Here is a 15,188-nt window from a genome sequence, read left to right on the forward strand (position 1 = left end):
GACGACATTCAAATAATTGTGACTCGGTTTTACAGCTGAGCCCGCCCGCTGTGTGACAAAATCGGAAATGAGCCAGGAACCAGCTGCTCGGCTCGCCCGTATTTAAACACGAGCAATAAAACGTTGCCCTCAATGTAATTAGCAGCTAAAAGAAAAATCCACTCTGTCTCCCGTGTGTGCAACTGATTGATTACGTCTGTATTGCGTATTAAGTGCGCTCCGGCCTTTATTATCGGTGCTGGGGTGGGCCCTCCCAGGGTGGGCCCTCCCAGGGGCTTCCGTAATGGGCTCGGAGGCCCCTGACTTCTTGTGTTTGTGAGAGAAAATGAACAATTGCACCACTAAATAATTGGCTAAGGGAGGACTGTTTTTTTTTTTTTTTGGTACAATGACATGGAGCTGATGCACAAAGAAACACAAAGCCAGCTGGGTCCAGTGTGAGCGTGCGTGTGTGTGTGTGTGTGCGTGCGTAAAAACAGCAGACGCCGTCAAGTGCAAGCAACGCAGACCCGCCCTGACGCGTGCGCGCGCACGAAATGTTATGTGGCGCATTAAAGTCATTAGTACGCCTCTCTGCTTTTGTACATCTCATATGCGAGAAACTGTTTCTCTTTTTTTTTTTTCTCCTCCCCCAAGTGGTGACTGCTTATTATGCGTGTTTGTGTGCAATGTGGTCGTGAACGGCTGCAGTGTTGCCGTCTGTTGTCACATTAGGATGTGCTAAACTCAGCCGTGAACAAAATGGTGTGCGCGCTTCGTTTTTAAAAACACGCTAGCAATAGAGTTGAGAGCGTAGATGCGTCTCCGTCTTTGCTGTCACCTCACATCCTCGCCTGATTCTGTGTTTACGTCTGCTCATATATATTTAGCGCCGTCACATCACACGCCGCTGCGCTGAGTTCGTAAACAAGCACAGCGGAGGGGGCGGGGCATGTGGCCGGGGGCGGGGCATGTGGGGGCAGCAGAGTGCAGCGACTGGAGATGCCGCGATTACTGATTCCACTTCAATTTTGCAATCGTGATAAAAGCGTTAATTGTAAACACGGTCCTTAACCCTGCCACCGCCGCCGATTCCCACAGCACGACTTCATTAGCAGGGACTGAACTCTTTTTTGTTTTGTTTTATATTATTATTATTCCCCTGTTCTTTTTTAACACTGGGGACGCATGACCAAGTCATCTTTTCCCATTGAAATGAACGGAAATACTATTAATCCGCTCGTGCCTCCCCATAAAACCCAACAAAAAATGTTCTGTTTTCAAGAAAATAGCACTCTATTATATTGTACTTAATAAAAACATAGAGTAATAACATAGTTAAATAGAGTTGAACAGTTTGCGCATCATGATTTAATGCTTCAATTAAGTTGGTGTCATGGTGCTATATAATAGTTACAATGACACAAATCATTCAATCTTTATTTGTAAGCACTTTTCATCCAGAAAAGTGCAACACAAAGCGGTTTACATAAATCAAAATATAGAAATGAGGGGAAAAAAAGTCACCACTACTCTTCGTGATTCAGTAAACTGTGTGCTCTGCTACGTCTGCCTGCCTCAAGCTAATTGCTCAAGCTACATGAACGAAAGCGACGGTTGCTACTGTGTAAAGCTGTTTTGCTTTTTTTTGACTCTTCGTGGTCGGTGGTAGTGAGTAGGGTTGGCGATGATTGGTCCCCGCTAACGTCCTCCTGCGCCATCTCGGTCCCGACAGGTCAGCGTCTTCGAGCGTCAGATCATCGACTTCCTGGGCTACCAGTGGGCTCCCATCCTGACCAACTTCCTGCACATCATCGTGGTCATCCTGGGCTTGTTTGGCACCATCCAGTTCAGACCGCGCTACGTCACCGGGGTAGGTTTAATACGACACCTGGAAAAAAAACAACAACAAAAAAACTATGATAAAACATATTTCTCCCATGCAGGAGTTCTGTTTTTTTAGTATGAGCATATGTACACACACCATTGATTGAGTAAAAACAGGAATTTCGTGCAATTTTAAAATGGAGGTGTTGTTTGAGTTGTTTTTTTTTTGGCGGCTTTATTGCAAGCAGTATTTAATCTAATTAAATCGGTTAATTTTCACATAAAAGAACAGTTTTAGGTTTTGCATTTATGCAATGGGAACATAACCATGACTACTGTATACAACTGAAATCTGTACCAAAGCGTTATCAACTTGCGCTGATTTTCAGCATTTTGATGGAAACCCTTGCGGTCCGGTTCTGCCATAATGAGCCAGACTTCATGGATTTCAGTTGGACGCGAGTCACCACACATGCCTTTCCTCTCCACAGTACGCAGCCTGGCTGGTCATCTGGATGACTTGGAATGTTTTCATCATCTGTTTTTACCTGGAGGTCGGCGAGCTGTCCAAGGTAACATTTTGAGTCCTTTATCTTCTGGCACTTTGTTTTTGCCTCGCTGTTATGCAACTCCACAATAACACAAGAAATGTGCTCTTGGAATATCAGATGAGGCGCCACTGTCCGCTTTTCTTTTAATCACCGTCCAGATTGAAGAAGTATTTGTATTTGATGCCAGCCCTAGTTTGTTTATTTTTATCAGATGCCTAATGAGGAACACCAGTTATCAACAATACTTTTTGCAAATATCGTTCTTTTCTTCTGCGAAAGCTGACAATACAATACAATACAGCAGAAAACATGCCAATATGAATGCGCTTAGTTCTGACCTTGTTGCCTTTACTACAATATTTACAATTCAGCGTCAGTAAAGTGAGTTGATTGGAATCGCAGAAGTTGGTTAATTAGTGCCAATCAGTGCTTCCATAAACAGAAATCAGTGCTGATTGTGCTTGATTGCAGTTGGCGGGGGTGAGGAATAAATGGAGGGAGAAAAATGCAATCATTTTTCAGTGTAAATGACTTTTATTGAGCCGCAGGGGAAACGTGTTTGCAATCAAGCATCTTATCAATTGTCAGTGTATTGATATTTGGGTTGTATTAGTTACATGAATGAAAAGTGTAATTTATTCTTAATTTTCTCCAGTGAGCTAATTTATCTCCCACACACAATGGGCCTCGTTGTTGACATTCAAACTATGCCAGAAAGCTACTCTCAACAATGTAATAAAATCTCCCCACAGCATGTATGGGGAAAAAAAACAGAGCTTCTTTCATTCGCCCCCCCCCCCCCCCCCCCCCCCCCCCCCCCCTTTGAAATGTTATTTCTGCAACACTCATAATTTCTGAGGGTCTCAACAAAAGCCCATCATAAATGAAACCCACATTGTTGGAAATTAGCTGTGATAAAGCTGTAACAAAACCTTAAATGTTGTAAGAATGGCCTCCGCTCGAATAGACGGCGTACCCTCAACAATCAGTTGCATAATTAAATCATTTCCAGGCTTGTATATTTTTTTAATTCATGATCTTTTACCGCCATTTGTCATGCGGGTCCGAATAAAAAACCCTTAACCCAAGTTGGCAAATGGTAGTTGAGTAAACAAAGGCTACTCTGAGGAGACAAATCAGCACTTTGAAAATCTAGGAAGTGTGTGTGTGGTCATTGCGGTAAGAAAAACAAGCGTGCCGAGAGCTCACGGCACATCTGTTTTCAAACGAGCCCCCTGCTAATTAGTAGCGCCTTCATCAATTAAGCGCCGGCCAATCAGAATGAAGCGCAGTGAAAGCACACACTGTACAGCTTGCTTTTATGACCAGAGCGCTGCGTGTGTAGCGCTCAAGGACGCATTAACCTTGACCTAGTTATTATAGAAGGGGGTGCAATGATGAAGGTACGGCACCTCCACATGCGCCCGGCCGGCTTCACCAGCTGTTCTACGAATCCGTCAGCACCATTCCCCGCGGCTTGTTTACTGACCCACAACGCCGGACCGCATGTAAAACAGCGCTCGGCTCGCCGTCACACAAATAAAGATGTGTGAGTCGCACATGAAAAAGGCAGACTTGAAGCAATTCCTTCACAATAAAACGCAGAAAACGGCCTCCTGTTTAAAGGCTCATTAACGTTAGCACTTGCAGGCTATTAGTGCTAACGAGTGTTGGCTTAACGCGGGCATCCCCCTCGCTTTAACGTCGCCTTATCGGCTCATCTCGGGGCTAAACCCGAGCGGCGGGGCTGCGCGTCGGCGAGCTTAATCTCGTGCCGCTGGGTTGCCACGGCAACAGTAACAAAAAAAAGTGAGCAGCCCCCACGAAATTAAAAACGCAAAGACAAAATTGTGGCTTCAAGCGATGACTTAAGCTAATTTAAGCGCAACAAAACAAAAACACCCAACTGTTGGGATGATAAGAGATGAAAGCCGTGCGTAGACGAAATGTCTTGAACATTGCAGATATTAATAATGCATTCAAAGCAGTTTCACTTTTTATTTACTTAACTAAATGATGGGCGTAAACATATTTCTGCAATAACTAAGAAATGTTACCAATAGATTACAATTCCCCCTAAAATGGCCGCTCGTGGGGCTCCTCACGATAGGCGTGCCGAACAAATTTCACGTTGCTGAGTGCAACTTAGTTTGGGAGGTGAATTTTCAAAGTCAACTTCTTAAAGTTTGGTGTTTTATGTCAAATGATCAAACTTTGCCGCCGTCCTATACCGACACGAATCACAATTGTATCGTTACTCCTTGTATTTAGTCTGAAATGAAGCCATTATTGTCCAACAAATGAAAAATCCAATTTGATTATTTGAACGTGATCGATAGCCCCCTGGTTACGTCCTGGTCGCAGATTTTGTCACAATGGCGGAAAGCCAGTACGCTGATGCATTTCTGGAGAAAGCTGTTGCCAAAATGTTTTTGGTGTTTAACACGGCTTACTTTAAGCAGGATCCCTCGCTGTATCGTCTTCGTGGTCTGTTTTGCGCCGGTCTCGGTGCCGTAAAGTGCGTAAATCCACGCTGGCTGACTGGGAACGTCGGCTTTACTAGCCAGCCAGTTAGCTTAGCTGCTAGTTAGTTGTCGCAGTCATCTGCCACAAAGTGTTGAATGAATCTTGCTCAACTTAATGCGATTCATATCCCGCCAGTTTAATATTTTGCTTAATACACGCTGGCCATTACTTTTGGGTGACTTGACAAAAGTCGAGTCCATTTTTCTCCATTAAGAGCTCTGACATCCTTCTGTGTCTGAAAGCGCCTCCCAATCAAAGATGGAAAATTGTACTAGAGCGCCATGCTCATCACCCCCTCCCCGAGCGAGTTCTGATGTCCGGATTACGCATCCCTACGTTGCCCGCGGCGCTATATGTTTATTAGCGCACCCATCAGACTGTCAGCGACACGGGTAAATACTCGCAGGCCGGGCGTCACGACACATTAAGCTCGTCCCATTTCCATAACGTCGCATGCTGACGGATGTGAGATATTGCAGGCAAATCCGTTCCGTGTGATGACAAAAAAACTATTTGTTTGAAGCATCAAATTACCGTCGGCGATGGCGAGAAGTCGTCCCGGGCCGTTTGAGGTTCGGTGGGCGACTTGCAAAGTCAGCTGCGATTCACCGACATGATCCCACGTGCAAATTGTTCTTCACAAGTCAACGAAACGCCGTTCACAAACTCGAAACACGGCAAAGTCTCGTTGGAAAAGTGGAAACAAATTTCCCCATTGAAATGATTTGAAATGCCATTCATCCATTCCAGTCAATAAAAACATCGTCAAACATAATAAAGGGAATGTAAAGCAGACTAATTCACTGCTCCGTCTTTGTCGATAAAAGTCAATCTTCGCTTTGCTCACCACGCGTACCACCACCCGCACTCCCCATTCCATGAGTTTTATGGACCTCTTCGTTCCCAAAGTCATCCCGATATCGTTTAAAAAGTTAGTGAGGGACTGACTGTACGTGATCGCTGCACCTGATTTTAGCCTGTTTTCAACCTTTTATTCAACAAATGCTATGATGTGATGTCATATCAAATGTACTCACTATAGATCACAATTTGTTGTCTATGTACAGTGGTGTGAAAAAGTCTTTGTCTCCCTCCTGATTTCTTATTTAAGCAAAACTTATTTTTAAATAAGTACGTAAACAGACAGACTCGTTTGGTAGAGTGTACTTACGCCGAAAGTCACACACACAAAGTAATATTTGTGTGTGTCTAGTCACCGACGTCAGGGGCTGCGACGACAATTCGAGTTGGCCGTTGGCCACGCGGTTAATTGAGTGTTAGCGTCTGCTCCTTGCGAGTGTTCTCATTTTGGATTTGTGCGTTTGACTGTTTGTCCTGTTCAATAAACAGCTGAAAAAGTGCATCGGCGAAAGCGGCTCTCCTTTCCCCCCCCCACCCCCCACTCTACTCAAACGACGGTGTATCTGAAGCTCACTCGATAGCGTGAACATAAACCCCCCCCCAAAAAATCGACTTAGACGGCAATTTGAAATTGATGAATGACCGCACTTGTTTTATTAAAATCTCAGAAATCATTTATATGAGTAGTCTGAAGTCATGTTTTAAATGTGATTGGTCATTGTGGCACCGCTGTGAGGCAATCTTCTCAAGGTGTACGTGACCGGCTGGGGTGTTGCTGCTTCCCTTGTGGCGTTCGCGCAGTAAACATGCTTTCTTCTCCCACCAAATGCTCACTGGCAATCACAGCCGCGCTTATGGGACGCATTTGGCCGGCCGGGTACGCAGATGCTTAGAGAGAATTGAGGGTATTATGCCATTTCTTCACAAATAATGTTAATTGCAGCTCGCTGGATTCGATTAAGTAGAGACCAACGGCCCATATTATGATCCCCTTTTGGACAAATAAGAAATCTCACAGATGCAAACACTTGGTATACTTGTGTGCTTTATTTTTCTCCTTTTTTTTCACTCTTGGTGTACATGTTTTCAGCACAATTTGCTGTATATTGTAAATTTGAATGCCCCTGAAGTGGGTTTTCGGGAAAGTACGCCTCTAAATCTACACAAAACTTCACAGTTTAAAGAAATGTGATTATAACTAGTTTAGAAACGGAATCGATTCTTTGGGCGGTTATTCAATTCTACATTGTCTTTGCATGTTTTCAGCACTTACTGTATCTTCAAACGTGTTCGGTGTGTTTCGAAACAAATCTCTGTGAATTCACTTCAGGGTCTCTAAGGGCTGAGGCCATTTTGCGTTGCCTACCATAACAAAAGTATGAAGGTAAACAAATGTACTGTGTTGACAGAAAGTTGACTCACATCAGTATGAAAATGCTTCTTTTTAAGAGACTTTCTAACGGCATCCCGGGCAGATTTGGAGAGGAGCCTGTGGAGCAAGTAGCATATTCACAAGATCATGCAACACGCACACGCAGACGGCAAACTGTCAGTAGCCCGTGGTGTGTTATAATAGATGCAGCCACCTCCTGTGTGGCAGAGGCACATTGACACACGGCACACTCAGCTGTCAATCAATGGCTGGGCGGAGGGGTGCGGGATGGGGGGGCGCTACGTAGGTGGAGGTGGGTGCATCCCTGCGTGTTCTCCTTAGCATAATGCATACGTCAAAATGTGCGTGCGGTTGGAGGTGTACTTGCCGCGTGTACAATGTGTCATTTGTCATGAGTCAGAAGAAAACAAGGCGCACACATGCGGTGTGAAAGATGGTGGGATGAGGTGTGAAGGCAAAGATGGACGACGAAAGGCAAGAGATGGTGGGTTAGGGAATCCGTGTCAGCAATATGCAGCCTTGACATTCACTTGTGTAATATTCACAGCTCTTACATTATGCAAGCGCCGGATATAATTTTGTCACAACAAAAACAATACACAGATAAATAATTTGGCGTAAAAGCGTCAAATCAGATTGCAATTTTCTCCGTCAAGTTTTTAGCATTTGAGCCGAGCAATTCAGCCGATTATTCCCAGTTGCTGTATGATTGTACGCACTGCTGTGACTTAACGTTTTGCTTGTTAAAACGCAGGCGGCTGATTGAACAGATCGACTGTGACAGTGGCTTAGATTAGAATCTCTATTCCGACCCATAATAACCTCTCCGTAAAATCTATTGGTCTGTTGCGGTCAAAGGTATTGGAACAGTAAGACCATTTCCATTATTTTTGCTGGCTTTGACATCAAAAGACGAATATGAGATAACTTTTCGGCTTTTGTTTTCAGCTGTTTATATCTGCACCTTATACTGATCTGCAGTTGACTCGGGACCGGTCCAGGGTGTACACCGCCTTTCACCCAAAGTCAGCTGGGATAGACTTCAGCTCACCTGCGACCGTAATGAGGTCAAGCACTGTAGACAATTGATGGATGGAGAGATATTAGATTAGAATTATAATAAGTGATCTATAGCTTTAGGTGTGGCTAATATTCTCACAATAAAGCAATAAAACTTCCGAGAACGTAATTATTTTGAACTAGTGTCTGTTGCAAGTCCACCTGGGATGTTGTACACTAGCGACAATTTAACGTGTGACGGTCATGGTCGCCATATTGACTTCATATCTGCCACATTCAGCACATATACACACACACACACACAAATAAATAAATAAATCCCCAGGACCCCCGACCAATTTGATAGAAGAGAGGTGCTTGAGGCATTATGGGTTAAGGTCTCCTCCAGCACCCATGGGAAATCACCTCCAAACAATGTAGGGAGATGCAGCATGACTGATGATATTTGGTGCAAAATAGCACAAACCGAGAGACGAGCACAGGTGGAGATAGTTTGTTAAATAGAGTGAGAAATTGTTTGGGGTAAGAATAAAGCTCATTTTCTGACCTCTCTGCTTCTCAGCCTCCTCAGCCTCAGCCTGCCTTTTGTGTCACGACGCCCAATGTGAGGGCGTTTATTTACCGCCTGGCTGATTCTGGCTACATGACCGCTGGAGCTTGTGTTGTATATTTAGACGATGCAAAACGAGGTCAAATGCTTCGCGGGTATGTGTGCGCCACAAGCGACAGCGGAACCTCTCAAGTCGAATGCCCCCGATCTCGAAGGAATTGGAATTAGAGTGGAAGTGTATGGAAAAATACGCCTCTAAAATGGTGCAAAAACGTCAAACCCATTGGGCAAGACCTCGGTGCGTGTGCTTTTTCTTTGGCTTTTTGGAACTAACCCTCATTTTTGTAATTAACCTTAAACCTGACATTCTTTTGATGCAAAAACTCACAAATTTTGTAGACATTGTTCATGACGCTGGACCAAAAAAAAAAGATTGTGATGATTCGCCATAGAACGACTGCCTCTAATGAAAGCGATTTAGCCACGCAATAATAAACATCCAAATGTGATGGCTTCTTCCTTAAAGTTTCTCTTTAAAGTGTCACTTAATGAGATAGATATATATATATATATATATATATAGTGTAGTGTATATAGTCCACCGCAGCTATAAGGTAATAAAAAATCCTGAAAGTGCTCAAAAGTGCAGTGCCTGGCATTGACCTTGGAAAAGGTGTGTGAACCCTGCCGGCATCCATTCATCCATCTTATCCAATTTAATATTTCCCTCGTTCACAATCTGGCTATCGGAATGAAGACAGTTTTTAAAGGCGCTTCCCTCCTCCGTCCCTGCCTCCCAAGGGGCTCGCAGACAAAGGAGAGAAATGGGAAATTGAGGGGAAATTGAGCGGGAGCGAGGCAGGGACACGTAACCGGAGCGAGGGCAAAAACCAGACGTGGTTCACTGAAGCGGCACCAGCAAAAAGTCGGGCGCAAAGACCTGAGCGCGCAAGTGCGTGATCCTCAACCAGCACTCCTGAAATGATTCTCCACATACCTGAGCTGCATCTGCATTTGAACTACACGTATTGGGTCTTGTTTCCATTCAAGGTTTGTTGTGGTGACTCATTCCTGCTCAAGGAGTAAGAAAGGACACAAAAGAAGAGCGGCATTCGAGCGGCTCGCACGCTTTATTTCGGATCTTGTAACCTCAATGGTCTCGCATCGTCCTCAGTGACTCCTTAATCCAAACAACAGAAGAAGGAGAAGTGAGCAAAATGGGCCCCTTCTTTCCTGTGGTGTTTGTTCTCTATCGATTGCTGCGGCTGATTTAACGCAAAGGCGGCGGATAAAAACGGGAGCGGTCACCGAGGTGCGAGATGGAAACGGAGATAAAGAGGATGGATGGAGGAGGGGCAAAAAAGGGGGAGGCAGGGGCGCTGACAATAGGAGGCCGATGAAGAGCGATGACCGAGGAGCCAGCCAGCGTGGCAGAAATTTAGTGAGATTTTTACTCATTACAAAGACGAGCACAACAAGGGGAAACGGTATTAATCAGAGCGCAGCGCTAATGAGGCATTAACTCATTATGCGAGAATAGAGAGACACCCAAAAAGGAAAAGAGGGAGAGAAAGGGAAGCACCGTATTAATTAATTAAGGTGGGAACATTAGTGGGAAAATGAACATTTTTGGGAAGGATGAGGCGGCACAGTTGAGTGAAGATGCGACAGCAGGATGAATAGAACAGAGACCAGCGTCCTCACTCAGGTGTCACTTTATCCTCAACAACTGTGCTCCCAACATCTCTTTACTATTGAGTTGTTTTGGTCAGCCATGGCGACCAATCAGCGTAGCACAGTATCTAGCTGCGACCAACCAATTGCGGTCCAGTGGTCCCCGCATAGCGCGATCCTTTCCGCTGCTACAGAGGTTTTCGGAAAATTGCTATGGTACGGATCGCGTGTTTTGATACAACAATGCAACGTTTTATCAATCAATAAAAAACGCAAATATCGTTGTACAGCAGAACCTCTTTTTTTCACGTGTAATCTGTTCCAGAATCATATGAAATCCATTGGAAATGATGTCAAGCCAATTAATCCGTTCCAGGCACCCAAAAATATTCACAAAAAGTGCATTTTATAGAGAACAACTACAGCTTACCATACAAAATTGAATTCTATAGTGTTTCTCGCCATCTTTATTAAATGACTGGCACGCTGAACCTTCTGTCATATTGTGTAAAAAGGGTTCATCAGACAGCAAGGCGTATTCCACTGTGACAACTCAAGGCAATAACAAGCCCCCCGGTCTGCACGGCAACAATCAGACACGTTGGGGCAACTTGAGCCTGACATTCAGTCACAATTCAGGCCTTCAAAATAAACGCAATAACAGCTTCACCTCACTTTCTTTGGCCCTGTGCCGACTTATTTAGCAGTCACAACTTCTGAGTGCAACTTTTAAATTAACCACCATGTGGCCCAAGAAAGTGTGGTGAAAAAGTGTTATTGTACTGCATGCTTTTGTTTTGGAGTCTGACTTTTAACAGGATGTGTTACGCAGATGTTGCCTGAGTGTTATAGAACAGACTGTAAGGGTTCTTGTTGAGAGTTGTTAAAAAAGAAAAAACTTTTATTGTGAATACACCCTGCCGTCTGTTGAACCCTTTATACACAACTTACAAAATGCTTCGGAGGAACGCGCATCGATTCCGGGAAATGATTGGTCGAGTCCCGCTTTTTTTTTTTTTTAATGTATGAAAACTGGGACAAAATTAAGAAAAACTCATTCAAAACAAATAATACACAAGCGAGGAGATGCGCTAACAGGTTCCACACAGAACAGAACTGTGCTACTGGGTGCCAAGTGTGGTTTCTCAGACACGCCTTCAGTGATGGTAGCTTTGGTTTTGAGACTTTTGACTTCAGAGCGCTTACCCTAAGAAAAGCAATGGAGAGTGATGAGTTCCCTGACCGTGTCCAAGTTCCGCCACCCCGTGCTTGGAGCGTCCTGATCCACAGCCGTTGCGAAGCTACATCTTCTACAGGCACAACGTTTGCTCTGCATGTTTTGGTATTCCCCAAGGACATGTTGATCAACTGTTGTTGATCAAGACACTTGACAAGTTCAATACTCTAGTGCCCTTTCTAGTATGTTAAATGGCTTGTCGTGGTCGTACATTCTCATGCCTCCTCTACACAAAACCGTCATTAGAGCTTTTGTATGTTTTATACTGTAGGTTTTGTACCCGACTCTTGTCTTATCCTAACATCCCTTTCTTGCTGTCCCAGTGGAATGCTACATCTTATGATTTATTTTTAGCCGCAGCCATCGCCTGACTTTCTCTCTATATCTTTTTATCTATTCATCCCGCCGCCTCGGAGATGACAAACAGTTTGGCTTTAATTAAAACGCGTTCAGACGCCGCCTTGACATTCAGCCTCCGCCGCCCCCATCCTTCCTGGCTTCCTGGCTAGTTTAACCTCCGGCTGGGATTCTCTCCGTCTCCGCAGGACTCTGACCTCGTCCTCACCTTCAACCTGTCCATGCATCGCTCTTGGTGGATGGAGAACGGCCCCGGGTGCAGGGTGACCCCCGTCAGCCCTCCTCCCTCTTGGGCACCCGAGGACCACCGATACATATCGATAGCCGGGTGCCTGATGGAGTTTCAGTTTGTAGAAGTGGCTCACTCCTCGCTGCAGATACTTCTGGCTGTAAGTACTGTCTTTACCCAATACTGGTGCTGCCTTGTGTGTTCATGCCGTTGTTTTCATCGTATAAAAATATAATGCATTTGGAGAGGCGTGATTTAGAGCTGCAATGATTATTCCAAAAACTCAAAAGAGTTAGATTTTTTTTTTTTTTTTTTTTTTTTTAAAGTTCATCTCTGCTTCGAAGCCTTGCAGTGATTATGTTTCCACACGGGCTAACGCAACTGCAGGCTCACGTAGACGTAAGCTAGGAGGCAAGAGCACGTAAAAGACAGAGTTAAAATTTTCCCCAAAAGTATGGGATCATTTGACTCTTAAAAACAAAGCTAACAAAGTGCAATGTGTCTACCGCAAAGCAGAACTGGCGTACGCAACACCATGGCTACAACTGGTGACACCACTGAAGGTAACACAAACATCATTAACTCATTTATCGTGCAGCACTACCGCCGCCCATTGGAACATATTGTAATTCCCTCACAGGTGATTAAGGCTAGACACAGCCGCCGGTGCATTTTCAATCGCTTTCGTGACCAAATGGTAACAAAATAAACACGTAATGAGCACATTCAAACACGAGCTGCACGGCCAAAGGCACTCAATGCGCGGACTCGCTAACGGTTAGCCAGTCAACATCCCGCCACTAACCTGAGCTCACAACATCCAGCGATACGCCTTTCATTTGCCGACTGCCACGTCGCTCAACGGGCCAGGCCCCGCCTTTTAAAACCCCACACATTCAAAGTCACAGATACCACAGTGTAGAAAGGCGACCCCAAGTGGACAAAAATAGTACCTGCACCCCACATTCATATTTTGTATTGGTCTTGTTGTTTAATAATGCAAAATCAATCTTTAACCGATTACTCGAATAGTCGATGAGATAATCGGTCATCGATTTTTAAAAAATGTATTTGATACCCTGATTAACTGTCGCCATCATAAAGCCTTTGTCTGTAAAGGCGACGTTTAATGTAATAATTGGATTTTTAAATGATTACAGTAAACCCCCGCTATATCACGGTTCAGTGATCGTGTTTCTAGTGTTATTTACAGTTTGTATCATGTTTTTGTGTTCTCCATTGCTCTTGCCCTCGCTCAATGTATTGTGTGTTTGTATTGTTTTAAAGCAGTGTTTCAAGACCTTAAAAAAAGTTTGAAGTTTGATCTAACCCCGGCGATGGAGAGGGGATTATGTAGAAAATGGGGCGGGGGGGGGGGGGAAGTAGAAGCGGAAGTTAATCCATCCATCCATTTTCCATAGCACTTGTTGGACAAAAACGTTTTTTTGATGGAATGTTCGAGGAAGACGAAGTACCTGTCAGTTGGACTCAAATGCACGAGTCCTGTCAGAAAAATTGCAGTGGGGAAAAAAAACAGGAACTAGAAATCAATAAATAAAACCTACCACCCAAAATAAAAAAGCAGAACACGCACACACACACACACACAGTTAGACTTTGGATGCTGTCTTGTAAGGTGCGGTGACATTCCGCAGGATGACGACAACACAAAAGATGAGTCCGAACTGTGCGTTGGAACTTCAAGGAACCGCTGCATGGGCTAAATAGAGAGTCTACACTTTGCGAGGTTCGACATGAAGCCTCTTCAGAGATGCTGCCGCTTCTCGTTTCAACTCTGCCAAAATGATTTTCCCGTGCCTGTTCCCCCACCGACGCCCACCCCGACCCCTCTCATCGCCTGGCCCTCCGGAACCTTCCCTCTGCGGCAAACCGAGATCATTAGCGGGATCAGAGGAGACGACGGGGAGCGAAATAGAGAGCGGGAATGACGGAGGCCTGTCACCTTTCATCTCCATCTCAAGCGCACTGGAACTCAAGTACACTTGTGCATCCCAATTCGGATGCGCTTACGTTGACTGAAGCGGCGCATATACTGTATATATACGCCGTATAAGTGCAAATGCCTTCCTTTCTAAACCGGCACAGCCGGTGAAACGCTGCGGGTGAACAGGTGCTTCTGCATCCTCGTCTCTTTAGATGACGGCCTCGCACCGCCGCGGCAGTCGACAGCGATACTTATGGCGTGGCGGCGTGCCAGGCCACCACGCAGCTGGACCGCTGTCTCGTCGTAATTGCCGTGCGGAAAGGCTGTCGGGCGGGCCTCATGAGCGCACGCACCGCGCGGCCCGACCGCCTCGCCGGCCGGCTCGGCCGGCCCGCGCCGCTTAAATTGGTGGAAAATGCTGTCAACGTTCTTAATGGCATCCATTCTGCGAATCCACTTGCTGTTAAAGTCGGAGGCTGATGTTGTAATTATACTGTAGTTTGGTATGCAGGGTTGCTATGGCCGTTGGCGTTTGTTAAATCAAGGTTGAGATGTACAAAAATAGGAAGTAAGAGGCTGCTGGCACAAGAATTTTAAAAAGGAATGTGCTGTACAATTGGGGTGGAAGAAAATAGCAACGTCTTAAATGTCCAAGTACGCAGACTTTGAGGATGTTTTCACCTAACATGATGCAAATCTCAGTGTTTTCCATGTGCTAGCAGCACTGCATTTTTCTCAATGACCAATGAAACATGTTAGTAGATTCTTTGTTTCCTTATGCTTTGAGCCAAAGTTTGAGGTATAATCTTTGGAGACACCGCCGCTTGTGTGAAGTGGAGGGGGGGGAAAAAAATCCATTTCTTGAATTTGTTCGGGGTTTGGAGTGAATCCAGCCTGTTAGAAATCATGGACGAGAATAAATCTGAACAGGTAATGTTTTAGCACGCTTAGTGATGTTATTATGTCAGTGGAAAAAACTGAAATGAGTACAAAAGTTCCTCTTTTCATGATCAACTAAAGAATTTACGGACATGGAGGC

At 44.9% G+C, this 15,188-nt stretch overlaps 1 protein-coding gene across 5 annotated transcripts in view; it reads left to right on the plus strand.

Moving 5' to 3' along the window:
- The window catches only part of nkain2 (sodium/potassium transporting ATPase interacting 2), a 60,020-nt gene that overhangs the window by 26,760 nt on the left and 18,072 nt on the right, over nucleotides 1–15,188 (plus strand). For 4 of the 5 annotated variants that reach the window (XR_009770320.1, XR_009770321.1, XR_009770322.1 and 1 more), the window contains 3 exons: nucleotides 1,715–1,852; nucleotides 2,298–2,378; nucleotides 12,164–12,364. Coding sequence is in view for 2 of the 5 variants with exons in the window: in XM_061704672.1 (XP_061560656.1) it covers nucleotides 1,715–1,852; nucleotides 2,298–2,378; nucleotides 12,164–12,364 (420 nt within the window). In the remaining 3 variants the exon portion in view is untranslated. Of the gene's footprint in view, nucleotides 1–1,714; nucleotides 1,853–2,297; nucleotides 2,379–12,163; nucleotides 12,365–12,720; nucleotides 12,974–15,188 lie in introns of those variants that run through there. The other variant, XM_061704673.1, reaches the window with a different exon arrangement.

This window comes from Phycodurus eques, chromosome 18 (assembly GCF_024500275.1).
Source record: "Phycodurus eques isolate BA_2022a chromosome 18, UOR_Pequ_1.1, whole genome shotgun sequence".
In the NCBI taxonomy this organism is placed as follows: Eukaryota; Metazoa; Chordata; class Actinopteri; order Syngnathiformes; family Syngnathidae; genus Phycodurus; species Phycodurus eques.